General features: G+C 38.6%; 1 protein-coding gene across 1 annotated transcript; it reads right to left on the bottom strand.

Moving 5' to 3' along the window:
* Nucleotides 1-2,410: 2,410 nt before the first annotated feature.
* On the bottom strand, nucleotides 2,411-27,003 carry NOL8 (nucleolar protein 8). The gene is made up of 16 exons (XM_008589340.1): nucleotides 26,871-27,003; nucleotides 26,314-26,376; nucleotides 25,016-25,094; nucleotides 20,551-20,686; nucleotides 19,955-20,023; nucleotides 16,417-18,291; nucleotides 14,975-15,088; nucleotides 14,373-14,495; nucleotides 13,999-14,089; nucleotides 11,171-11,309; nucleotides 10,216-10,293; nucleotides 6,408-6,679; nucleotides 4,408-4,531; nucleotides 3,771-3,841; nucleotides 3,133-3,212; nucleotides 2,411-2,681 (listed from the first exon to the last, which is right to left on the bottom strand). The coding sequence occupies exons 3-16, from the start codon at nucleotides 25,090-25,092 to the stop codon at nucleotides 2,631-2,633; spliced, it is 3,300 nt and encodes a 1,099-aa protein (XP_008587562.1). The 5' UTR covers nucleotides 25,093-25,094; nucleotides 26,314-26,376; nucleotides 26,871-27,003; the 3' UTR covers nucleotides 2,411-2,630.

Here is a 27,003-nt window from a genome sequence, read left to right as displayed (position 1 = left end):
TGTATGTAATTGCCTATTTTATCCACTAGTGGGACAAAAAAATTTGATCTGAACCAGAATAAGCAGGAAGTACTTTCTTAGTAAGTTTCAGAATATTTTGATAGTCTGTTTAGCACTTATTCATCAGTTATTTAAGGTCTAGGCTGTACTAAGTGTCAAGAATTAGAGTAAGTGGTTTCATGTCCTCCGTCCAAGGGGTAACTCACTTGAACGTATGTATTATCTTGAGTTTATTAACTACAAGTATTTGAAAAGTGAAGTTCTCACATTCCTCTAGTTGCCACCTTGTCCAGCTCATTTCTGTCACCTTTGTGGAGATCCCAGATAAGAGGACAGAGGGCTGGCTCCAGGACAAATGTGTCCAGGGAAAAAAGGTACTGCTGAAGTAGACTTAAGTCCAGTTATTGAAAAATGGGATTGAGGGCCAGCTCCGTGGCTCACTCGGGAGAGTGCGGCACTGGGAGCACGCGGGTTCGGATCCTTTATAGGGATGGCCGGTGTGCTCGCTGGCTGATCGTGGTGCAGCCGACACCAAACCAAGGGTTTCAATCCCCTTACTGGTCACATAAAAAAAAAAAAAAAATGGGATTGAGAAACATTTTATAGTATTGTTGGAAGGTATGGGAAGATTGTCTAGAAAAAAGTTAAGCAAATGAAAAAAATAATTCCAAGAACAAGTTAACTGGCCAAAATATACTACTTGGATTAAAGAATTGAATCATCATTTTTCAGAGTAGGAAGTCAATAGGTAATGTCTAAAACTGAAAAACCAAGAAATCACAGCAGAAGTGTATGTTAGGTGAAAACATGGAGATAAATATCAGAGCAAACAGATGAAATTATTGAAGGTGGTATCTGGGGAGCAGGAATTGGGGGGGCAATGCCACTGATGTCACTTATTTGCTTTGGAGATGAATCGACAGATTTAAATATAGCTACAATTTCTTTCACTTTCCTCTCACTGAGAAGTGAGTGTCTGTGTCCCTTCCCTTTGAGTCTGGGTAGGCTGTGTCTGTTTTTACTTGTAGAATACAGTATAAGTGACTTTGAGCCAGTTTCTGGACCCAGGCCTTAAGAAACTGGCAGTATGTGTGCTTCTTGGCTCTGGGAACACTTACTTGCTCCTGGAACCTACTTGCCATGCTGTAAGGTAAGCCATGGACTGAGTGGATGGGCCATCTTAGAATCAGATCCTCTAGCCACGGCTGAACCATCCCAATGACACCATGTGGAGCCTGAGATGAGCAGTTCCCAATGAGCCCTGACCAAACTGCATGTTTGTGAGCAAAATAAATGATTGTTACTGTGATAGTTTGCTGTGCAGAAATATATAAGGTATAAATGTGATTTACATCAAGAGAAGGTGGAACATTTGAATTATTTATCCTGCTGATTGGTTGTTCCCATTCTTCTTGAAGTCTAAAGACTGAAAAAAACAAGAATACAGAATGACTCTTGAAGCCACTTAGTTCCTTGGACTTTTTTTATTAAAAAATATATATGCTGAGCACCCACTATGTGCTAGACACAGCTGGAGACAGGAATACAGAATGACTCTTGAAGCCACTTAGTTCCTTGGACTTTTTTTTATTAAAAAATATATATGCTGAGCACCCACTATGTGCTAGACACAGCTGGAGACAGTGGGAATATAATAGTTAATAAACCAGATGAGATCCCAACCCACGCAGTTTATATTCAAGCAAGATATAATCAATAAATACTAAGATATTTCCAGATACACACACCATGGGTCAATGATAATCCTTTGGAACTATCTATGTGACACTATTTTGTACAGAGCCATTTTGATAGGAGGCATATCTGTTTTGACTCCTAGCGAGACTGGTTTATTTAATAAAACAAAACTGCTTCCCTATCTGGACTCAGGGTCCTGACCCCTAATTGTTACTACGTATCTCAGTCACTTGCTATTTTTCATAAGCCTCTGGTCTATCAATATTTTTGGAATTGATGGGCTTGCCTCCATATGTTGCTCCCTAATTCCTAGAGGCCAAGGACAGAAAAACTCTGTATTTGGCTTCCTTTCCTGGTCCTAACAGAACTCTCATATGATGTTGGTCTGAAATATCCAGCATTTCAGTTAGCTATAACACTCAAGGTTGTTAGTTAATAGTCAATAGTTAGCTATAGAACTCAAGGTTGACCTAAAATTCATCCTTTTAAACAAAAATGACTAAATGGGGGTAAGGTGTATTTGGTACAGTCAGAAATAAATATTTCAAATAGCCTATAATTCACACAAAACCTAACTTGGAAAATACAAGTGCTTTGATCCATTAATCAAAAAAGGCTTCATGTAAAACTTGCATCAGAAGATGCCCATTAGTTATTGAGGATGGTGGGAAAGAGATTATACATAAGAAGTATTTTGGGGGACTATCTTGTGTTTCATTTTTAAAAAGTTCAGTTTAATTTTTTAATGGAATTACTAAGGAATACAGAGCAATTCCACAGAAAAAGATGGCAACCAGAATGATATTCCACCAGTCAGATTTTGAAGGTTCTTTCAACTCCGAAATTTCTTTGTCAGCAAAAACTATTTATTGGGTCAATTTCCTTAGGTGAGCCTTGTTCACATTCAGTATCAAAACCAATGTTGACAATAATTATTTTGGTTTCACTTTCCTTTTTGCATCTTTATGTTTCTTCCGGCAATCCTAGAAAATCAAAATCAAAAGCCTTTGTTAACAGTAAATGCAAATTGTTTTCAAGGTGTCCAGTAGAACTATAAAGTAAAATTTTCAGGACTGTGGAAACCCATTTTGGAAGTGCTTACTTGGAATGAATAGGGAATATTCAAACATTCGGCTTTAAGTATTTATAATAGAAGCTATAATTCGGTTTTTAAAAAATCTCATGATTTGTTACTTAATGAACCTGGCTGGACTCTGGGACCAGTCACTGAATTGAGCCAGTCTTCAGTCTCCTCATCTTCACCATGGGTTGAATTAAACAACCTCTAAGTTCCCTTCCAGCTCTATAATTCTGAGAGTTTAAATCATGTTCTCAGTTGTCATCCTTTCTGTCTAAATTTTCATACCTTATTCCTATTACTCTAACACCATATCTATTTTAGAAAACAATCAGTACGGAGAAACAATTACTAACCATACGCAAGTTGGTTGTTCTCGCCTCCCAAGAACTCCTGCTGATATTACCTCCCACTCCTCTCCAGAATAAGTCAGAACCTACTGGGGAAAACAAGAAAGATAAATCACTACTAAAATAGACGATATTCTAATGTTGAAATGATCAAGGTCTCCATTTCTAGTTTAGACCATCCCCCTGCATTTCTATTAATTTTCAAAAATAAATATTTTTCTTTGCAAAATGAAAAATGTAGAATTGCTAGAATTTTACTGTTGTATATCATTTAGTATTACATAACTTGTTATTTGTGCTAGGCTTTAAGAAATGAGGAGTTCACCAACAGCCTCAGAGTTTTCACATGGACTTTTAAGGTACAAAAAACTTAAGGGTGTTGTATGTCTAGCTCCTAAGCAAGTTCCTGGAACAAAACAAACCCTTGTTGATGATAAAGAATGAGCAAGAAGTGTGGTGACTAAGGAGTTCTCAGTCCTCGAGAACTTGACTAGCCAACATGTGTCAGTCTGTCCACAGGGGGTTAAACTGCATGACACTGCAAAGAGTCAGAATTTCTGAATGAGAGTTACTGTATCAACATGAACCATAAGAGCTGTACTATATTACCTGTTTTATACCATTTAATGTAAAAATGTACTTACCATGAAGTCTTTCATCATTCTTAGAGAAAAAGAAAAATCTAGTGGTTTCTTTCTCAGGTAATGATGCTTCCCTAGAGAAAGAGAGAAAGAAATAAACAGATATTGGTTTAATTTCAATATTTCAGAAGAAATATTTACATTGAAAATATAAACGAACTATTCCTTAAATATATCTGGTTTGTGTTTTGCTCATCTTGCCCTGAGTTAACATAACTCTACCCTCTCTCCATTCAACATTCTTCTCTTCTATCTGAAGTTTTCATAACGAAGAATTGTTGAGTACAAACTCTTGTCTTCTCCATGCTGGCTGCTGATGGTCTCATCTGCCCATCTGCCAGTGCTCCCCTTGGGGAAGCCCCCAGCCACCTGCAGATTCCTGTATCCAGCCCAGCAACCTATCAGCTTCAATCCTGGTGCACCTCCTACCTCCCACCCGATGGTGCCCAAATCTCAAGGAAAAAGAAACGTGTTCACTATGATTAGAAAAATGCTACAGAAACTCTCTAAAGGAGCTGAGAAAAGAAAATTAAGTTGTCTTGTGAAGAGAAGCTTAGATACTTCTAAAAAACTTCTAAAGCATGTCTAATTCACATTTTATAAATTATGAAATACACCTGCACAAAAATAAATTGCTTACCCAGGGCTGGGCTTTCTGTGATCTGTTTCTTCTGTAGTGTCTTCCTCTTCTGAACTGTCTTGGAAATGAAGGTCTCCCTGCCAGACAATCTTCCCAGGTTTCACTGCTTCTACTCTATAAGTCTCTATATTGTTATGACAATAGAAGATAATAGTATTGTAAATGAACAAACTAGTATTTCTGAAAACACTCATTTGATTACTTTAACCATACACACATCTCTAAATTTCACATATGTTAATCATTAATTTGAAACAAGTATCATCTTTCTAGGTTTTCAAATATTGAGATAAGCTACTATCTTAATTTTGGCATTGCTAGAGTGAACTGATAAAGAAATAGTAATATTTATTTATTTATTTGTCCTTTTTGAGACCAGCCACACCGCGCTCAGCCAGTGAGCGCTGTGAGCACACTGGCCATCCCTATATAGGATCCGAACCCGTAGCGGGAGCGCTGCTGCACTCCCAGCGCCACACTCTCCCGAGTGCGCCACGGGCTCGGCCCAGAAATAGTAATATTTAAAAAGATATAAAAACTAAAGGTTTATAAATAAGCAATACGATTTAAAAAAAAGAACAGATAAATTTAACCATGGCATCTGTGCTATCACGAGAAGCCTAAAACAACACAGTGCAGTGAAACCAGGTTTCCCTCCTGCTTATTTACATGTGACAAGAGGAACATAACTTTACATTTCAATTCCCAAAACCTCTTTCTAGAACTGCTGAAAAATCTACTGCCATAAGATCTGGACAATCACTTTACAAGTCTCCAAAATTTCCCAAGTACTTAAAATGACTACATCATTGTACCTCCTTTTGGAGTACCACAGAGCTGGCATTTGATATTTATCTACTGAACACATGAATGCTATTTTAACTGCTGATCTTTAAGGTAGAATCATTGTAGTTAGGTGTGCATGTATTCTTCTGTATAGATATATCTTGCTTTTATAGTGAAATTCCAGAAAACTGCACATGTATCTTGAATACTGGGTGAGGAACAGCCTCCTAAAGAACAGGTGTTTTTAACCTGTGACCTATGTTGGCCCTCAGAAGTAAATGTCCTGAAATGGAATTCAAAATAATAGATACTGGGTTTATACTTTTTTCTAGGTTCTGGCAAATCTTTAAGGATAACCTTTGAAAACACTGGCATACCAATGACATGACATACTTGTAAAACCAAGAAGATTACCTATTTTTTCTTCTCTCTTATCATATATAGCACTAGTTTTCCGTAAGTCGTGGCATCTCCAACTGCATTTAAGATACAAAGCTATTTAAATATATGAATTATTATATTTCTTCATGACTGCTTTTACTTAGCAGAAGGCTTTTTTTTTTTTTTTGGTAGTTGGCCAGTACAGGATACATACTCTTGACCTTGGTTGTTACAAGGCGGCACTCTAACCAACTGAGCTGTTATTTAACAGAAGGGATACTGATACTGTACATTATTCTCTGGCTTCCCCTCACATGGCAGCTAGCTAGAATTTTGCTCCCTTAAAGGCAAAAAGAGTTTCTTTCACAGCCTCAGTCACAGCATGTTTGTGGTCATGTAACACTGAATCTCATATAGTTTTTTTTTTTTTTTTGTCTTTTTCCGTGTCCGGCAACGGATCGCAACCCTCAGTGTTGTCCCCGTACCGGACCGGGACCAGCAACGGGATCGCAACCCTCGGCGCTGCCCCCGCGCCTCGCTCAGCCAGTGAGCGGGAACCGGTCTGTATGTGGGATCCGAACCCTCGGGCGGGAGCGCCGCCGCGCTTCCCAAGCGGCGCACTATCCAGTGCGCCACCGGGCCGGCCCTCTCATATAGTTTCTCTAGGTGGAAGAAATAATTCTTTATTCAACTAACATTAAGTCTGTTATACTTTCCCCTACCAGTTAGCTGCCAAAAAATAAAAATAAAAATAATAAATCTGTTATACTTAATGCAGACTCAATCAAGTTCAAGCTGCCTGAAATGAAAAAGTGTGGGAAAAAGAAAAGTACCTTCCTTTTTATCTTTGGTGTCTGAATCAAAAAAAGAGAATGTGAACCCGCTGGGCTGCTCTGCCCCACTTGTCACAGCAGCAAGGTTGTGGATTTCCTCGGGTTTCGTTCTACCACAGTCCTCATTCCAGGGCGTGTCTTCTTCCTTTTCACTGATATCTTTCGTAGTTTGGAATATTTCTTTCAAATCCGTAGCAATGTTATAATACATTTCTTTAGATACCTCAGGTAGCTTCTCCGCTTCCTCCCTTTTCTTCTTTCGTTTTGCTTTACTGCAGTGACATATAGAAATAATATGCATCACAAAGAAACAAGTTATGGAAAATTTCCAGAAACCAGGAAAATACCTTCGTTAATTTTAATTCCGTCCTTTCAACAAACAAGAAGATCCACATATAAAACTCTAATAAAATAGGAATCTTGACTAATAAGATTTTTATTTTATTTTTTTTTTATTTTTATTTTATTTTATTTATTTATTTTTTTGTCTTTTTCCGTGTCCGGCAATGGATCGCAACCCTCAGTGTCGCCCCCGTACCGGACCAGGACCGGCAACGGGATCGCAACCCTCGGTGTTGCCCCCGTGCCTCGCTCAGCCAGTGAGCGGGAACCGGTCTGTATGTGGGATCCGAACCCTTGGCGGGAGCGCCGCCGTGCTTCCCAAGCGGCGCACTAGCACAGTGCGCCACCGGGCCAGCCCCAAGATTTTTTTTTTTATATAAAACTTTCTCAAATAGCTGCAATTATTAAAGATTAATCATATTCTCCTATGTCTTATGTTCTGAACTATTTTATTTATACATACTTATGCGGTAGAGTTGACTATCAGTATTTATGTACAGTATGTGATGATCAAATCAATATTATTAGTATGCTCATCACTACAAATCATAATTACTTTTTGTGTCCTTTACCCAATTATTTTTCTTTTTTTGTTTTAAGGTCTTTCTTTCTTAGCTTCTAAGCTCCCACTTATGAGTGAGAACATGTGGTATTTCTCTTTCCGTGCTTGGCTTATTTCACTTAACATAATTTTCTCCAAGCTCAACCATGTTGCTGTGGATGGCAGAATTTCATTCTTTTTTTGGCTGAATAGTATTCAATTGTGTAGATATACCAAATTTTCCTTATCCAGTCCTCCGATGATGGACATTTAGGTTGGTTCCATGTCTTGGCTATTGTAAATAGAGCTGCAATGAACATGGGAGTGCAGGTGTCCCTTCAACATGATGATTTCCATTCGTTTGGGTATATACCCAGAAGTGGGATTGCTGGATCTTACAGTAGTTCTATCTGTACTTGTTTAGGAAACCTCCATACTGTTTTCTATAATGGTTGTACTAATTTACAGTCCCACCAACAGTACGGAAGAGTTCTGAACTACATTTCAGAAATTACACCTAAGCTATTAAGCTATGATAAGGAAGTCACTTAGCCTCACTGGGCCTCAGTTCCCTCATCTGCAAAGTGAACATATTAAACCAGATGGCTTCCAAGATCACTTTAACTTCTAAAATTGTGTGAATTTTACCAAACTGATGTAAAAGAAATTAACTATAATTCAGTTTTAGAAATGAGATTATAAATACGCTAGGTCTAGACTCTTTTGGAATGAAATTTTTATGTTACTGTATTTAGGAATGAATATGATTTTCTCATAGATCTTAGTCAAAAAGTTATATGGCAGTTTCCAATATTGAGTTTTTAGCTAATAAAAGATTAAAATCCTTTTTCTTATTAGTCCTCCTTCCATATTTAACATGTGTAGGACCAAGTCAAAGTTCTTAATGTATTACCTAAAATAATAAGTGAACAGGATATGCTAAAAACCATCTTCATGCTGGGGATCATCTCAGAGAAAGACCTTTTTAATACTTCACTACATAAACAAACCTGGTTAGGTTTCAAGACAGAAATGCCTCCTATGAAATCAGGCTCTGTAAAATTAGTGTCATATAGACAGTTCCAAGCGATTATCATTGAACCACGATGTGGTGGCTTTACTGGTCCAAACACTCTCTCATACTTCTTTCTTCAAGAGGTGGAAGTTAATTCCCTCATCTCGAGTGTGGGCTGGCCTTAATGACCTTTTTTAATGAACAGAATAAGGCTGATGTGGAGATATGTGACTTCTCTCAGAAGGGTCATAGCAAAAGTCTGAAGACCCTTGATGAAACTGTTATTAGAAACCACATGGTCTTTGAGGAGGTTGCAGGTAAAGGCTTGCAGATAAGAAAGATAAATGCTGTTGGAAACTTGAGGAAAGACATTTGTGGAGAAACTGATGAAATCAGAATAAAGTTTGAGTTTAGTTAAGAGTAAGGTACCAATGTTAATCTTTTAGCTTGCTAGGAGGTGGAGAAAGTTTAGCAACACTGTCACCTGTAGTAATGTAAAAAATAGAAAATGTGCCTAGTTAACTGGGTGATCTAGCTAAGGAAGTGAAAATCTGAGGCCTCCTGCTAACAGCCTTGTAAGTGAGCCATCTTGGAAGTAAATCCTGTAGGCCCAGTTAGGCCTCTGGATACTGAAATCCCAGGCAGCATTTTGACTGCAAGTTCACTCTGAGGCCTCCTGCTAACAGCCTTGTAAGTGAGCCATCTTGGAAGTAAATCATGTAGGCCCAGTTAGGCCTCTGGATACTGAAATCCCAGGCAGCATTTTGACTGCAAGTTCACAAGACACCACCTAGTGAAGCTCCTCCCAAATTCTTGACCCACAGAAACTCTGAGATAGTAAATGTCTGTGGTTTTAAGATACTAAGTTTTGAGTAATTTCTCATGCAGCAGTAGGTAACTAATACATCCTATATAAAATAAAAACAAATCTACTGGCTAGTTAACTCAGTTGGTTAGAGAATGGTTCTAATAACACCAAGGTCCAGGGATCAATTCTTGTACTTACCAGCTGCCAAAAACCAAAACAAATTACAAACCTGATATATTTTACAAATATCCCCCACTTAGGGTGTTCAATTTGGATTACCTGAAGTAACATACAGAAATTCTACATTGGATGGAATATTAATATTCCTTCTACTTTGGTCTCATACGTGATTCTTTCTAAAAGAAATCTTTAATTTTGGAACAATTTTAGATTTACAGGAAGTTGCAAAGATAGTAGAGTTCCCAAATAACCTTCACCTAATTTTCCCTAATGTAAGTGTTTTATGTGACTATGATACAACTGTCAAAACTAAAAGATTAACACTGGTTCATTACTATTAACTAAACTCAGACTTTACTCTGATTTCACCAGTTTCTCCACGAATATGTTTTTTGTTTCAGGATCCAATTCAGGATACCACAATGCTTTCAGTGATTTTACGTGCTTCTAACAGTAGGAAAATGACAGGTTTAAACGAGGTAGTCACTGGTTGTTCCATATATTTGCTATATTTGTCAAACTGACCGCATATCTATAGGAAATGGATGCTCCTACTATATTAAAGTTGTGTAGATGGTTGAATAGTTTCCCCCAAAAGATATCTCCATGTCCTATAAAGGGTTTTATGAAGTAATTAAGGATACTGAGATGAAGTGATCATCCAGGATTAACCAAGTGGACCCACAATATAATCATAAGTTTCCTTATAAGAGACACAAAATGGGACCATACAGAAAAGAGCAGGAGTCTATGTGAAGACAGAGGCAGAGATGTGGTGATGTGGCTTCAAGCCAAGGAACACCAACTGGTAGCAGTTACCAAGAGCTAAGAGAAAGGCAATAAAATGGATTTGTTCCTAGGAACACAGGAAATGAGATGAATTCACATGATCCTACTGCAAAAAGAAGTAGTTCAAGAATACCTTTCTTTTGGCTTGTCATCTTTTTTTCTTTCATAAGTGGCATGGTCATTCCTTGTTGGGTCATAACGTATGATGTCTCTGTAAAAAAAAAAAGAAGGATTGGAAGAGAAATCAGGACACTAATTCAAAAAATTAATAGCAAATTATAATTCAACACTAGGAAGCTTCTAATTTGGGGGCAAGATGATGCTAAATAATATCAAAGAGAATTAGAATCTTTTTAGAAATAATAAACTACCTACTTTTGAGTTTCTCTGGATCTCTTAACTTCTAAACATAATAAAATATGTACAGATAAAATGACATACTACCTGGGATTCGCATAAAGTAATTCATTGGGTAAAGCAGGGGCTTGATAGAGGTATAGAAGAGACCATACCAACCAGTTGACCCCCCCCCCAAAAAAAAATAGATAAGAAGTAGAGAAGAAAAATCTGGTCATGTGTTGGTGACTGTAGAAGCGGGTGATGGTATACAGGAGCTTCATTAAACTAATGTTTCTAAATTATATATGTTTGAACTGTTCCATAATAGTTATATATTTATATAGCTTAATAGTTTACAATTAATATTTACACTTTTCTACTTGTGCCCTAATGGAAGCAATGCTGTCATGACATGTATGTATATAAATACAGAAGTAATTTAAGATTAGTTTCTTGAAGTGAATCACTGGGTCAAAAGTAAGTGTATTTTTAAAGGTCTGATATATATTGCCAACTGCTCTCCCAGGATATTAAAAATGGCCTACTTTTAAATTGAGTTCAAAAAGGCATTTATGGCAAAGGAAAATACAATAGAATGGGATGGAACATAAACCATACTTAAATGGGTCTGATATATATTGCCAACTGCTCTCCCAGGATATTAAAAATGGCCTACTTTTAAATTGAGTTCAGAAAGGCATTTATGGCAAAGGAAAATACAATAGAATGGGATGGAACATAAACCATACTTAAATTTCTTAGTAGCTAATGATGCTTTGCTTGTAGAATTGCTTAAGCTGATGTGTAAAACACTTTGCACAACATTCAGGGCTTTCTTTTTTTCTGCAACAAGCTCTTCTTCCTCAGCAGTTTTCTCTTCATTTACCTCTTTGAGGGAAAAGAATAATTAGTAATCTCTTGGCAAACACAGCTTGAGAAATCTCCATCATCCAATATCTACCAAACACCCAAACATGTGCAAAGCCCATCAAGATAGAAAGAAGTAAAGTTTAACTTTATTTCACTAACTTCCTTCATGCCACGGCAAACTTAGAAATCTCTTATCAACAAATTTTTAAGGTAAAGATAGACAAGTGTAATACACCAAAAATCTAATTATAAAATTAAAGCAATTACAAACACTTCGATTTATTAACATTCTAAAAATATAACCTAAATTACATGTAAATCTAAAAATGATGAAGACAGTGAATGATGGCAATTTTACTGACTGTTAATATGAAATATTACTAAATAGCTGCTTTGATTCAGTAACAAGTATTTGATTTAGTAATAAGTACTGCAGGAAGAAAACCATATGCCCTAGATAAACAAGGCATCATGGAACTTTATAAGCTGCTATCCTCAATTACTAGAAACAGACAAATATCAGAGAATAAAGTTAAAGAGCTAGCTTGGATTACTGAAATACAAAAGAAGTCTAAGCCTTTAGGGCCGCTTCAAATTACTGCAGGCTCTAAACAACCAACTAAAGAAACTAGAATAAAATGCTGATTTAAATTCTCTATAGAGGCACCAAAAGTTTACAAGGGCTCAAAGCCAGTCAAGATTGTGTTCAAGTGGATCAAGAAATGCTTTATAAACCAGATGGAGTAGAGGTAGGAAAGACAAAGTGGATCCTCCGAGGGGGAAAGAGCATGCTAGGCACAGAAACAAAATGAACACATACATTAAAGTAAGAAAGCAGGAAGAGTTTACATCGCCTTAGGTTGAAAAATATGAAACTGGCTAATATTCAACAATTTCTGACTTCCCAAAACAGCATTTTTAATTTTAACTTAACAGTAACAATTAGTAAAGTAGAATGGAACTCTGGAAAGAGCTCAAGGTGATGGAGGCTGGCTGTGCTGCTTACCTGAAGGATAGACCAAAAATTGTGCCTTGAAAGTTGGGAAAGAAACAAAAGGTAGAGGTGCTATGTCTGACGTCCCTAAGAATTCAAGTGACATCAACACAGAGAGAAAGAAGGGTCCTGAGGAGCTGGTTTAAAGAGAGAAAGAGTTCAATTTTGGACTTGCTGCGTTTTTGTTTTTGTTTTTAAAAAGATGACCGGTAAGGGGATCTTAACCCTTGACTTGGTGTTATCAACACCATGCTCTCTCAAGTGAGCCACAGGCCGGCCCTCTTGCTGAGTTTTAACACAGCAGGAAAGCCTGTGGGAAACATCCTGCAAACATGGGAAGTACCCATGAACCAGTGAAGGCTAAAGTCACAGGGGCTTAGAGAACCTTGGGAAGAGCCTACACTTGGAGGCAAAGGAACTAGGAATAAGGAAGAAAACAAGGAAGTTTTGATGCAGTGGAAACAATGAGAAGAGAACATTTCAAGAAGGGATGGTCAAAAGCGACAACCAATATAGGTCTGCTAAAGAGGTACTGCTCAAGAATATGCCACTGCAGTTGGAGAACAAGTAGTTCACAGCTTGGAGGGAACACATACCCGATGAGTTGTAAGAAAACAGACAAAGTGGCAGAAAGAAGTAACCTCTACATGTTGCTTCTGAATGTAGGATATTCCCAAGGTTCTGTCCATTCCTGTGTTTTCAACATGGAATTTTGAGCGAGAAGATATGAAGTCAAGTGTCAGCTCTGAAACATAAGTTGGTGTGGACCTTGGAGAACTTACTTTGGTTTCCTGAAATGTACAATACTGACAATAACCACCTCAAAGAAATGAGGGGATCAAATCAGAGACTGTAGTCAAAAAAAGGTCAGCTACTACTAAATCATTTCATATTTAGAACAGGAAGAGAGATAAAGGTTGAAAACTGGCAGGGTTGGAGGAATGGCTTTTTTGGGACCCCCGAGACCTATGTCTGTAGAAAGAGGAAGAAGCTAGAAGAAAGGGGAAGGATGAAAATGCAAGTGAGAAAGAGGGTAGAAGTTAAGTATGAATGGTGAGGGTTAGGATGGTAGTTAACCTGGGAAAGAGAGAAAAACAAAAGGACAGAGAAGTCCTGAGACTGAAAAAGGGATCCAGGGAGCACATTCAAGGTGGCCCCATAGGAGCCAAGGTCTTTTGAACACGATAAGAGCAGAATTAGGATGCTTCTGATAACATCATTGTCTTAGATATATCCAATAAGGATGAATTCAAGTAGAATGGGATTCAATGATACACAGCTTTTAAAAGAAATCTGCACCCAGCATGCACATTGAAGAAGGTGAACACCCTTCCTTTTAGAGAGCCAAGCACGATTTAACTGTCTTTGTGGCCTCAACCAGAACCTGCCCATCTACCCAAACGGTCTCCTAGGTAAGGACAGACCTTGTTGTCTTCTCATGCCCTGGATGGGATGGAGGAAAATGACACCTTTGGTGGACTATCTATCCCTGTCCTTTCTGACAGCTTCAAGTAATTAAATTTTTCTAAATAAATTAATATGTACAAAAAAAACTTAAAAAATACTAAGTTAACTAAACATTTGATTACAAATCCAATTCAATGTCTTGGGGTGCAGTGTTTCTTCATGTATTAAACAAAGGAGGTGCACTAGGTAATTTCTCAGGGTCCCCCGGCTCTGACATCAGGATTGTTTGGACAGTGAAGCATTTACCTTCTTGTTCTTCTTCGCTGTCACTTTCTAGAAATCGAGAGTCCATGCGGAATCTGTCATCAGTGCCAAAGTGCAACTGTAAATCCATGAGCTACACAAGCAAAACATGCACATAATTAATAGCCACATTCCTAAGAAATTGATTCTAAAGAAGACTCTCCAGGTGCATCTCCCCACACCCTGAAATTCACTACATTTAACATGCCTGCATAACCTCACCTACCTATGTACCAATCAGAGGATCACAAAGGATTCACTCCCCAAACACCCAATGCCGGAATGTGGGTCAAGGTCTGCCTGCATGTACCTGGATTTAAGGACTATGTCGAAAAATAGGGATGTGGCAAGTCTTATTATTTTCAGTCTTCACTAACCTTCTGTCCAGCTCTGCCCTCAAACTGAGGTTTAATTTTGAACCTGCTACTGTCATCATCGGAATCAGATGCCTCATCATCACTGCTGTCAAACAGCTTCCCAGAAGCTCTACCCATGGATTCCTGTTACAGAGATGAAGAGTACACAAAACCGTTTGTTAATAAGCAAAGCAATCAGCATTTCCTTCATGATGTAATCTTCTCCCTCACATTTAAAAAACCAACCACCCTGATGCATCTACCAGGAACGAGTGCAAGGCATGAGTCAGATGCAAACTCCTGACTCAGTGATATCTAACTAGCCTCTCAGGCCATTAATCCAGAGGCTCCCCAAGGCAGTCTGGATTTGGGGGGGCAGTTATTACATGTGAGAACACTTTCTGCAGTGTTTCACTGATACTGATGTCACTTCACATCAGAGATGAGATAGAAAATGTAGGTTAACGTGGGAGAAAACAACCCCGGTAGTCTCCGTGTGTGGTGGCCTGGGAGCCCTCCCAGGAGGATTTTATGTTGAGACTGGCAGTATGTGGAGGTCTTGGTATACAGTAGACAGAAATGGATCTGCAAAAGTAAACGGATGCCCACAGGGATGTCCTTACTTTCCCCAGTTCCTCTCCTGGATGGCTCTGCTCCTGAGTGGATGTCTCCTCTGCTTCACTTTCACTGTCGGAACTGAAGACAATGTGTGTTGGCTTGTCCTCGGTACGACCATCCTAGGGAGACCATCAAAAGCATCATCTCTTAAGACAAAAACCCAACCTCACAATGAAAATGTCCAAGCCCATCATCTCCTTCCCCTGCCCAGTCTACTTCCCTCCTTCTTCCGGATCTAGTAAATGCCATTGTCGTCCCCTCACTTGCCCAAGACAGCAACTCATGACTCCTCTCTCTCCGTATCCATTGGTCTTCAAACCCTATCCATTTGACATTCCTGGAATCTTTTAAGTCTCTTCCCACTGTTGCTGCCTTAGCTTGGACTCTCAACCTCCCACAGGCTCTCCCTGGTTCCAGATTTGATCTATTCAATTATTTTCATCATGGGCTAAAGGCTCTCTCCCAAACAGAGATTGGCAAACTTTCCCTGTAAAGGGCCAGAGAATTAATATCTAAGCTTTGTAGGCCACACGCGATCTGTCTTGTAATGAAAAACCACTGTTAGCTTGAAGGCCATGGCCTGGGTGGCCTGTGAGCTGTGGTATGCCAACTCCTGTTCCAAAATATATATAATATTCATTCTCTTAATTAAAATTCTTCATTCTTTCCACAGCCTTAAGAATAAAGTCCAACCTCCGTAGTATCTTCACAATTCACCCCTACTTATCATTAGCTTCATTTCCTGCCACCTCTTACTCTATCAATTTTAATCACACTGACTGAAAATATTCACCTTTGTACAAACTGTTCCCTTTTCCTAGAACACTTTTCCTCTCCCATCCCACCCTATCACCTCTGCCTGATCAGCTTCCAACTTATCCTTTCACACTACTCAGCTGTGGTTAAGGAAGCCTCCCGACTGGCTTGGTGTGTCTCCTGTGTGCTGTCAGGGCACACAGGCACGCCCCTCTTGGCTTTGTGGAACTGAAGTATGACCATCCGCCCACCATGCCCTGAGCCAATAACCCCATGAGGACCATCATTCTCATTCTGTAAGTGTAGCATTTACTGTAAGGGCGTACTTAGCAATTGTTGGAAGTACGAAAAAGGCTCATTACAGTAAATCTTGGCAAAACTTGGCAAAATATAAATCACTTGCCAAGTGATTTATATGTAAATTCAGATACATTAGTATACACCACTTAACTATCCTACTTACAGCATCTAAACGAAAGGAAATAAAGAAAAATTTAGATTAAAAAATGTTTCCAGTAAAGAGTTTAATCTGACTTCCTTTGGGATATACTAAGTATTCATGAAGAGAAAAGCTTCTAACTCTCAGAGCTAAGAAGACAATCAGCTCTAAGGAGGCACACCTAGCTTCACAGAAAGGAAGAGTTGGACTTTGAGTGTTTTTGTTAAATCCATAGATTGAAAATATACTCACCAAATTTGCCAGAGCATTATGTACCAGCTTCTTCTGCACTTCCTTTGCTTTCTGCCTGGCCTCCAAAGCTGCCAAGCGCTTTTGGTTGTCTTCGGCATGCTTGTCCTTAGCATTCACATCTGACAAATTACTAACAGAAAGTGAGAAATCGGTTTTGCTTTCCTGGGTGTCCTTCCTGGAAGAGACCTTTGGGGATTTCCCAAGAGACATGAGGTTGCTTGAATCAGATCTCTCCTCCTCTGAAGCTGCTTCTGTCTTTGTGGTACTATGGCAATGGTCTTTGCCGAAGCCTATCTTGTCAGTCTTTGTACTAAGATTTAAGGATTTCTTACCTTTTAATGGCAACAGACTAGAAACAGGATTTCTTCTTCCCTTTTCTGAACTGCTAGGGGACACCACCTTACAATCCTGGCTGTCAAAAGTGGATTGCCCTTTTAGAGCCTGAATGTGGTTTGGGCTGTTCATCTTCCTTGCACGTTGGCATGGAGTCAGTTCACTTGATGAGCCCTTAGCACACACGGACTTGTCTTCTATGGAAATGCTACTGGGATCCTCATTTTTCAAGGAATTCTGATTTCCATTAATATTGTTAGAGGCAACACTCTTTTTCAAGGATTTTTTCACAGATTCCTTTCCATAGAGACAGCCTACTCCCTTGAAAGCCTGGAATTTTGGCTTTATGTTGTTTTCCTTTTGCTTCTGTTTACCACAGGTGTTTTCTTTTTCCTCTAAAAGGGAAGCCACAATCTCCTCAGGACAAATGCCCTGCCAGCAGCTGCGGAGGCCACCAGGAGGCTGTGGGCCTTTGGAGGCTCTGTCAAACCCGCAGCGGGTGGTGGTTTCTGGGCTGCCACTCTCAGCACCTTCTTTTGGAACCCCCAGGTCACTGCCAGCCAAGCGTTCCAAATCAGCTAACGTGAGATTCACATGGACACAGTTTTTCATCATGGCATTATACTCATCTTCAGACTCTGCTAATTCTGATGCAGAATCTGTATCTTTACTGCTACTGGAGTCACACAGAGATTTACAATTAAGAGACTTCCCTCCATGACTGAGGGCTGACTCTACATTTCTTTTCCTTCTTTGTATTTTAATACAATGATCAGAAAGCTCACAGTTTTCTCTATTTTGGAAAGACAGTTCTGTCTGTATAGATTTTCCCATTTGTGAAAATTCCATACTGTTTTTGACCTTACTGTTTTTTTTCATTGCAATGATTTCATCTGTATCTCCTGAGTCATATTCACAATCGTTTCCTGTAATATCATCATCACTAACATGGCAAGAGACATTATTTTTGACACCTAAACCTGATAAAGAATAAAGTTTGTGAACATCTGATTTGAAATCATCCCTTACAACTTCAAAGGGATCATTGTCAGATTCATTTATTGAGGACCTCTGTAAGTTCTCCTCTTTTGCAATCAACACTCTTAACTCATCTTCTGAATCGCTATCATCATCAGACATGCTATTTCTCTTCCTGGCAGTTTCCAAGCCAGAAGTCTGAAAAAGTACATTTTTAAGTTTTTGAGTATCAGAACCAGGTACAGAGGCTGACTTAGAAGTTGTAATGGAATTGCAAGGTGTTTTTTCTGCAGCTGGTTGCTGTGGTAAGTGTGGACTCTCCATTACCTGACTGGACCTTGGACTCACGGCCAGAGACCCAGAAGAACCCTCACCCTTCCGCACTCTCATCCTCTTCTTGGCAGGGCCGTAGAAGTCAGAGAAGTCTCCTCGCCGTTTCTTACTCATAGGGCCATTCCCTTCTTCTAATTCCCAAGTGAGGCTGGATATAGGAATAACATTTGTGAAATCCTCCCCTATCTTCTTTATGTTATGGCAGTATTTTGATGGATCATATTTTAATATGTTACACAAAGTCAAGGAACAAAACAAAAGCACTAAGTTTTAGTAAACCTTATCAATCTGTGAAACAAAAAGAATACTGTTTAATTTCCAGCAAGTCATTTACTTCTGCTTCCCTGTTTCCTACCAAACAAAATGAGAACTTCACTAGGTGACTTTCCAGGGTCTACAGAACCAAGTTTTCCGAGACATTTCAGGAGTTAAAACCAAGCACAACCACTATTAGTTGGCAGAAATTACTTAGACTGTACGTAGACTTTGCAGCAAACCTATTCAGATGACATTCACAGATTATATTACACAGACTCCAGGGCTGTTTGCTGTACCTCGCAGAGATCCGTCCAGTGGCCTGACACTATAAAGGAGTACAGAGGGAACCTAAAAGGGCACGGCTAGACATGTCGTGTCTTTCATTCTCAAGTTCTCCTGGCCATCTCTGTCTTCTCAATACAGACTCATCCCAACCTTGATCCTCCCAGTTCAACAACATCCACTTCACCTGGACTCAAAATTGCTTTAAGTTATCACTCTTGAAAAGTCTCTTTGTTCATCTGGTAACTTAATTAATACATGGCAATTATAGGTGAGGTGTGCCACACAGTGCCTGCTGTCTTTTGGCTCCACTGTCCTTCAATCTTTCTCTTTGCTGTCAGTGGCTGCTACTGGTGTGAGGCCAGAAGGTGGAGAGGAAGAAAGCAGCACTTCCCTGACTTTAGTCCCACTGGCAGGGAGGGCAGAAGTGGTAGGTATGGCCATTGCTACCGGAGCCTCGATTCACATAAGCAGCACTTCCCTGACTTTAGTGCCACTGGCAGGGAGGGCAGAAGTGGTAGGTATGGCCATTGCTACCGGAGCCTCGATTCACATAGTGTCCTTGGTGGCACAGCAGCTGTGATCTCTGAGGTCACACCTTTTTATTTCTCTAGCCCTGGGGGCTGTAGCAGTTTGCTGCAGTTGTTAACCATCGAGCAACATGAACATCAGTTTTTAGCTCCTCCAGCACTTTTTTACCAACTGCACATATTACATTCCTTGTTTAAAATACCTGAACTGTTTTGGTTCCCTGACTGACTGATACACAGGGGTAAGAGCTAATGAATATACCAAGACGTGCCATCTCCTCAGAAACCCATGGTACCAGGTCCTCAAGGTCTTAGATAATCTGAGCTCATCAAAAAGGCATCAGAATTTGCTCTTCCTGGGTTCCTTACTGTCTTTCCACCCACCATTCTCCTGTCTACATATTTTCACCTACTACTTTCCTCTTCCCAGGACTACTTCTATCACTTTTCTGTTAATATGAAACCTACCTCAATTCTTATAAAGCGTTCTTTAATGATGGCTCCTGTTCTCTCACCTCTCCGTGAGCAATGGCTTTGATTACATGTGCGACAAGATGGAAAAATTAATAAACAAAACTGCTTCTTTGTCACTCATCACTCATATTAGTTAATGGTACAAAACCTTATTACATTCTTTCACTATTCTGTAATTGTTTCATACATGTAGATAAATAGGACTTACTTTGCCTAGAAATTGGTAACATTCAAACTGTTAAACACCTAAAGATTTGCTGACAGAGGCAGTGAAATTCTAAAGGTATTTTGTAAGTATCCATCACTGTGGTAAATAACAATTACTATGAGAGGTCAATCACAAAGGATATTTTACGTTTCTGTTGATTTTTAAGGTGAAGAACAGGTAAGACTCTTCCAAATTTACTCACAACCCAATTCTAAAAAAAAAAAGAAGAATTTATTTATTACAGAAGTTACAAATGGAAAAGATTATAATAACAACATTACATAAATATAACTTCAAAAACTGAACTCACAGTAGGCTACGATTACTGCTGGATTTAGTTTTCTGACAATAAAATAAGAGTTCTCAAAGAAAAAAGTGTGAGAGGAAAGAAAAAAAAAGAAATTTGGAGCAGTTATCAATTCCACATGAACTATGTAGGATGCTACATTAACAAACACCAGCCATTAAAAAGCAAACTTGCGACCTGCCTGTCCTCCTCACTACCTAAGTCCCCTGGGAGACTGCCTCTGCTTAGTCTTGACTTCTCTCTCTATAAAATGGTGGAGAAGTGTACTTAACTAAGAGTTGTAAATGTATCTTGAAAATCATTAAGCACTACCTATGTTAACTGCTTCAAAGCAAGGGTAAAAAAGTCACTGGCTTTAGACATGACACCCTTGATGACATGGTCTCAGGAGTCAGCTCCTGGGCTGGCTCAGGCTCCCGAAGGAGACTCACCTTGTGCCCAGGCACTTCTGTCCCTGGCACAGCTTTCATATGGAAATCCACGCCTCCCATCCTTTCTAACAAGTTGGTGCTGCTTGTTGTTGATTTTTCTTTCTTTGCTTTTGCTTCTTCTCTCTCTTGGGCCAATCTGAATCAAAGAGGAAACGTAAATAAAAGAGTTAAAATAATCAACCATGTAAAATGGTTATTTCCTTTCAGATGACTCTAATTGAGCGCTATAAACAACTTTCTTGTATTAAAACCAAAAATGAAACTTTGTTAATAGCATAGTAGCTTATATTGTTTTCTGAGCATACCAGTGATACATTTTCATTGTAGAATAATTGAACAACACATACACATGAAGAAAATAAAACATATTCCTTATCCCACAATCTGTGGTTAACATTTTGTCTACTTACCTCAGCTTAATTCTGTATGTAAATATGTACATCTCAAAACGTAATCCGGACAATACTGTAAGAACAGTTGGGTTCCCTTCTTTTTTCAACTTATCATTACACATTCCTTGAAAACATCACTGTAATTCTTGTATAATATGCCATTACATAAATCTGCCATAATTTATTTACCAGTCCCCTACTGCATGCACCTGAGCAGCACAGGGCTGTTATACAAGAGCACGCAGGTTTCTCTTCTCCTGACCCACCCACTCCGCTCAGTCTCCCCAACTCCTAATGTCAACTCCTACACCTGTGCTCTGCTCTAGCTGATGTCCCAGGTCCACTTCACGGAAGACCAAGACCACAGATCACAAGCTCTCTCAATTTTCCCCTTTGAACTTATGCATCTCCTCTCCCTTCAGTCTCCCTCATGAGGAAGAGGTATCTTTCAGAGCCCTATTTGTTAAATCTTGATTATTTCTATCCTCCTAATGAAGAGAATGCTATCTACCAATTCAAATTACCCCTACTTTATTCAGGTCTGGACAACTGCACTGACCAATACTTATGGGCCTCTTTGCCTCTAGTCTGTGTCCTTTATGTTCCACCTCCCAGAATGACCGTCAGATTCCTGGTCCTCAGGTACAGCCAGAGATACTCCAAACAGCAGCAGTGTGCGCACCCTGCTCATCATGGGGCCCAGAGCCTACACATAGTAGGCACTCAAGTGTTGCTCAGTGAAAAGTACAGGAATAATCTGTTCACAGTCAGAGGCCGTAAGCTGAAGAACAAAATCAAATTCTCACCTCCCACACAAGACCAGTCCCCCCAAAACATGTCTCCAGTAGTGCAGTATGCCACTTGTTTTAAATGATATTTTTCCTTGAGACTTATTGTTGGTGGAGAACAATCTTATCAACTTTCCTGTTTACTCCATCTGTATATTCTTAAAATGTTTCCTCTTTTCAAAGTTCCCAGGGCCGGCCCATGGCTCACTCGGGAAAGTGCAGTGCTGATAACACCAAGGCCACGGGTTCGGATCCCATATAGGGATGGCTGGTTAGCTCACTGGCTGAGCGTGGTGCTGACAACACCAAGCCAAGGGTTGAGATCCCTTTACCGTTCATCTTAAAACAAACAAACAAACAACAACAACAAAAAACAAAGTTCACAAACTAATTATTTCTCTCTAAAAATACCTTTAGGATTTTATTTTTTCATTTTATATATTTTAAAAAATTTTATTTTTGGCTGATAAGTCAATATATTTAAAAAGACTAAGATCATAGAAAATCAGAGAAAATATGTTCTCTGACCACAATAACAGAAGGAAATTTAGAAAATTCACAAATGTGTAGAAATTTAAACAACACTCTCCTAAACAAACAATGAGTAAAAAGAAAAATCACAGGGAAATTAGAGAATACTTTGAGATAAAAATCGAAGTGCAACATATCAAAATTTATAGGATGCAGGGCTCATGCAGTGCTTAGAGGAAAATTTATACTTATAAACATCTATATTAGAAATAAGAAAAATCTCCAATCAGTAATGTGAACTTCTACCTTAAGAAAATAGAAAAAGAAGAGCAAACTACACAAATATAAGTAGGAAATAACAAAGATTACAACAGAAATATATGGAATAAGGAATTAAAAAACAGTAGAGAAAAACAACAAAAACAAAAGTTGATTCCTTAAGATCAACAAAATTTGCAAACCTTTATCTAGATTACCAAGAAAAAAGAGAGAAGATAAAAACTGCCAAAATTGGAAATAAAGGAGGGGCATTATCACGTTATTCTGGATTATTGTGGTGGTGAGATTTAGTTTCTTTCTCTTGGTTGTTTGCATTTTTGTTCTACCAATGAGTTTTGTTCTTTCTTGCATATTGGTGGTAGTGATTATTGTTTTTCAGATTCCAGATGCAGGACTCCCTTGAGTATTTCTGCATTTGGAAATCCACTGGTCGCGTGGTAGTAAACTCCTGCAGTTTTTATTTGCCTGGAAAATACACTATTTTCCCCTCATTTCTGAAGGATCGCCTTGTTGGGTATAGTATTCTTGGCTGGTGATTCTTTTCCTTTAGTATCTTCAATATGTTATCCCATTTTCTTCCGCTCCGTAGAGTTTCTCTTGAGAAGTCTGCTGTTAGTCTGATAAGGACTCCCTTATAGGTGACTTGATGCTTATCTCTTGCTTAAGATTCTCTTTGTCTTTTAGCTCTGTCAGTTTGACTATAATTTGTCTTGGAGAAAGACCTTTTTGGCTTGAATTTGTTTGGGGATCTTCGAGCCTCCTGCATCTGAAGGTCTGTGTCTTTCCCTATACCTGGGAAGTTTTGTTATTATTTTATTGAATAGGTTTTCCATGCCTTTTCCTTTCTCCTCCCCTTCTGGAACATCCAGACTGGATGGAACATGTTGAGTGTTTCTGTGCTTCAGGTATTCTGGTAGCTCTCTTAGATTTTCTTCACTCTTTAAAATTCTTTTTTCCATTTTTTTGTCTGGGTTATTTTGGAAAGACTACGTTCAAGATCAGAAATTCTTTCTTCTGCTTGTTCTAGCCTGCTGTTTAAGCTATTAGTAGTGTTTTTCATTTCATTGAGTGCATTTTTCAGTTCCATGAATTCTGGTACACGGTTTTTTTAGGTAATTTCCTCCTTCAGATTCTGGACTTTTTTTCTTTGTTTCATTATGTTCTCTAATTGAGTCTTCTCATATCCAAGTGAGTTTCATTAAGACTGGTGCTCGGAATTCCTTTTCAGTCATTTCAAGGGTTTCCTGATCTACAGGGTCTGGTATATGAGAATTACTGTATTCCTTTGGTGGTGTCATTTTTTCTCAGGTTTTCATATTTTCTAGTATCTCTATGTTGATGTCTGGTCATCTGGTAGTGCAGCCGTTTCTAGCACTCTGGGGTGGGCTTTGAGGAGAGAGACGTCTTCTTCTTTTTCCAGTCTCTGCTGACGGCTTTCCTTGTGTCAACGCAGTCTAGAGTCTAGTGCACTACCTGCGTGGTGGCTGTGGCTACTGCTGCGGCACTGAGCCATTTTTGCGGCAGTCATGGCTGTGGTAAGCCACCTGCATGAAAATGGTGTTTTTGGCATGCTCTCTTATCTGCTTCCAGGCAGAGGGGTCTGCCCTCAGCTCCTGCCAACACCCTGGGCGTTGTCTTGCCTGTTTCTAGGCAGAGGGGGTAGTTGCCCTTGGCTCCTGCCTAGGACCCCGGGCATTGCTCTCTTGCCTCACCTTTAGGATTTTAAAAGCTCTAATGGTTATTACACTGTCTTGTTATTAAATCACTTACATAATTATTCTTCTGCCTCTCATAGAGGGGTCTACTATTACATCTTTGCATCACACCAGAATTAATAGTCAAAATCAACATAAGCAATTTAATAATGTCTAGTTAAATGTAAACATACATAACCCTACAATTCAGGAACTCCACTTTTTAACATGAACCCAGGAGAAAAACTTGCACACATGCAGAAAACATCCTCAAGGATCACTATGATCACGAATAAGTGGAAGCAATCCAAATGTCCATAACTGGGGAGGGACCAACTACACTGTGGTACAGCCATTTTCTGAAACAATACGAATAGTCATTACAAAGAACAGGGATGATCCATAGCATCACAAAAGGTTGTGTAAAAAAAGAGAAAATAAGTACATATTCATACTTCTATAGCTTAATATATACTTATGTAATGCTCTGAATTATCTTTTTCGGAGGGGTCTGGGGTGAAAGTGAGTCAGAGTTGACAGGGATTTCAGCTCTACTTCTAATGTTTCAGCATCACAAAAGGTTGTGTAAAATAAGAGAAAATAAGTACATATTCATACTTCTATAGCTTAATATATACTTATGTAATGCTCTGAATTATCTTTTTCAGAGGGGTCTGGGGTGAAAGTGAGTCAGAGTTGACAGGGATTTCAGCTCTACTTCTAATGTTTGAATTTGCTAAGAATGAAATATTACCTGATAATTTCAAATAAATTAAGTGAATATATAAAACCATTTACAATATAAAGATCAGGGTTTAAATCTATGTGGAGCAAATCTTACCTGTGCAAAAAGCTTTCTTTTGCTAGCTGAATTTGCAGTGTTCCACCTTTCCATTTTGTTTTATTTAACACAGACATACCTACAAAGTAAAGAATTATTACCCAGGTACCTGGCAATGCAAAATATATTTCAATATGTACTTTTTATAATTATTTAGTGTCCAGAAAAGTGGACTTGTTTATCACAAAAAGACAGAGAAAAGGAGAAGAAAGAAAATGAGACCTGGAGAGGCGTCTCATCTTGACCACTTATCAGAAGGGTCCTTACACTCTCCATTTCAGTGTTACTAGAAGACTGGAATGAGGCAAAATGTATAAACTGTAAAGTAAAAGTTATTTGTAATTTGTTTATAAACTAATGTCAGGAACCTCTGGGTAATAACTGAGATTTATTTAGTATTTCATTGTTATTTCCCATAACTATGAAACATTAATGTGATATTTTCAGCATGAATCAGAGGACACTTTGGAATCCTGTAACATCTTACTTTTATTTATTACTTCACACTAATTATCATTGTATAACTTGCAAATGAATTAACTGAAAGTGATTCAGCTGTGTTTGAATTGCTACGTCCTAGCAATTGATTTTTCTGAATATCTGCTGTCAGATTCCTTAACAATAAGCACTAACAAATAGAATTCTCTATGTGGTAGGTACTACACCAAGTACAAGTATATTATTTAATCAAATCTTCACAGTAATATTCATTAGATAAGCAAACTGGAGCCTGGAAGTTCATTTTATTTTTGGTAGCTGGCCAGTACAGGGATCTGAACCCATGACATAGGTGTTATAAGGCTGCACTCTAACCAACTGAGCTAACATGCCAGCCTTGAGAGCTTACAAGTTTAAATAACTTGCCACAGGTCACACAGCCAAGCTGATGTATTCTTAACCACAACTTCATATCTGTCACATGTACTTCCTCACTAAATAACAGAAGAAAGCAATCTTTTCGCAAATGAAATTATAAAAGACTTATGCCCCTCTTCCTCTATTCGCATGTTCCCTTACTTACTTTTCAATGTTTTTTGCCTTTTGGGCCTTTACTAAATTTATCAACAAGAGATTTTACAATTTAAAGAATATGGTTTTATAAAGTAGTATTCTAAACCTGCTGATGCCAAATGGGATGAACCTAAACCTGCTGAGTTGCAGGATACTGGCATTCACTTGACCACGGTTGTCCCTCTGGATGACTTAAAAGTGGCTGTTCACATTTAGAACCAAAGTTATTCCAAGTTACACAGTGACACCAACTGGCAAAAAGTACAAAAAATATAAGAAGATCTTACATTTTTTCAGGTCTTCTTCTGCTACTCTGATGTTGATATATGCAAAGACTTTCTGTGGGTTTCCTAAGAAAAGAAAAATAAATTTATTTAAACTCTTATCCAGAAAACAATGTAAAAATAAGTTTCTAAATTTAAAAAATGAATTCTTGAAAACTTACTCTTTCAAAGAAAAATCGTGTTTATTTTTCACTGGGTACAAAGATTGCATTTTTCTAAGCATAATTATCAAAATATTTGAAAAGAAAAGGAATAAGAAAAAAATGTCAAGTGGTCACTTATGTTGTATGTTAGTGATATTCTACTTAACAGGACTAGTTAATGTTAGAATGTTGGCTGTGAAAATTGAAAGTTACATGTTTCTGAAATCAGATGTTTTAGAATTTGGAATTCAGAAAGTAATTCTGGTCAAGTTCCACATTTTACATAAAACCTCCAGGGCTTCATATACTACTTTCAGTGTTCAGAGCTAACAATCATTTCTGGAGTTGCTTTACTTTGAAATACCTCACCTGAGTTATGACTGCCTTTAACTATCCAGTGAAGGACTATACATTTACCTTGGTCATCATTCCGTGTGATGATCTCCACATCAGAAACGTCTCCAAATCTGCTGAACTGATTTTGCAGGTCTGTCTCACAAATGGCCTGACTAAGGCCACCCACAAAAAGGCGTTTCGTTTCTTTGATGCT

This window comes from Galeopterus variegatus, unplaced genomic scaffold (genome assembly GCF_000696425.1).
Source record: "Galeopterus variegatus unplaced genomic scaffold, G_variegatus-3.0.2 Scaffold5385, whole genome shotgun sequence".
Taxonomy (NCBI): domain Eukaryota; kingdom Metazoa; phylum Chordata; class Mammalia; order Dermoptera; family Cynocephalidae; genus Galeopterus; species Galeopterus variegatus.
The sequence above is the reverse complement of the archived record's forward strand: the minus strand, read 5'-3'. Positions and strand labels throughout refer to the sequence as shown.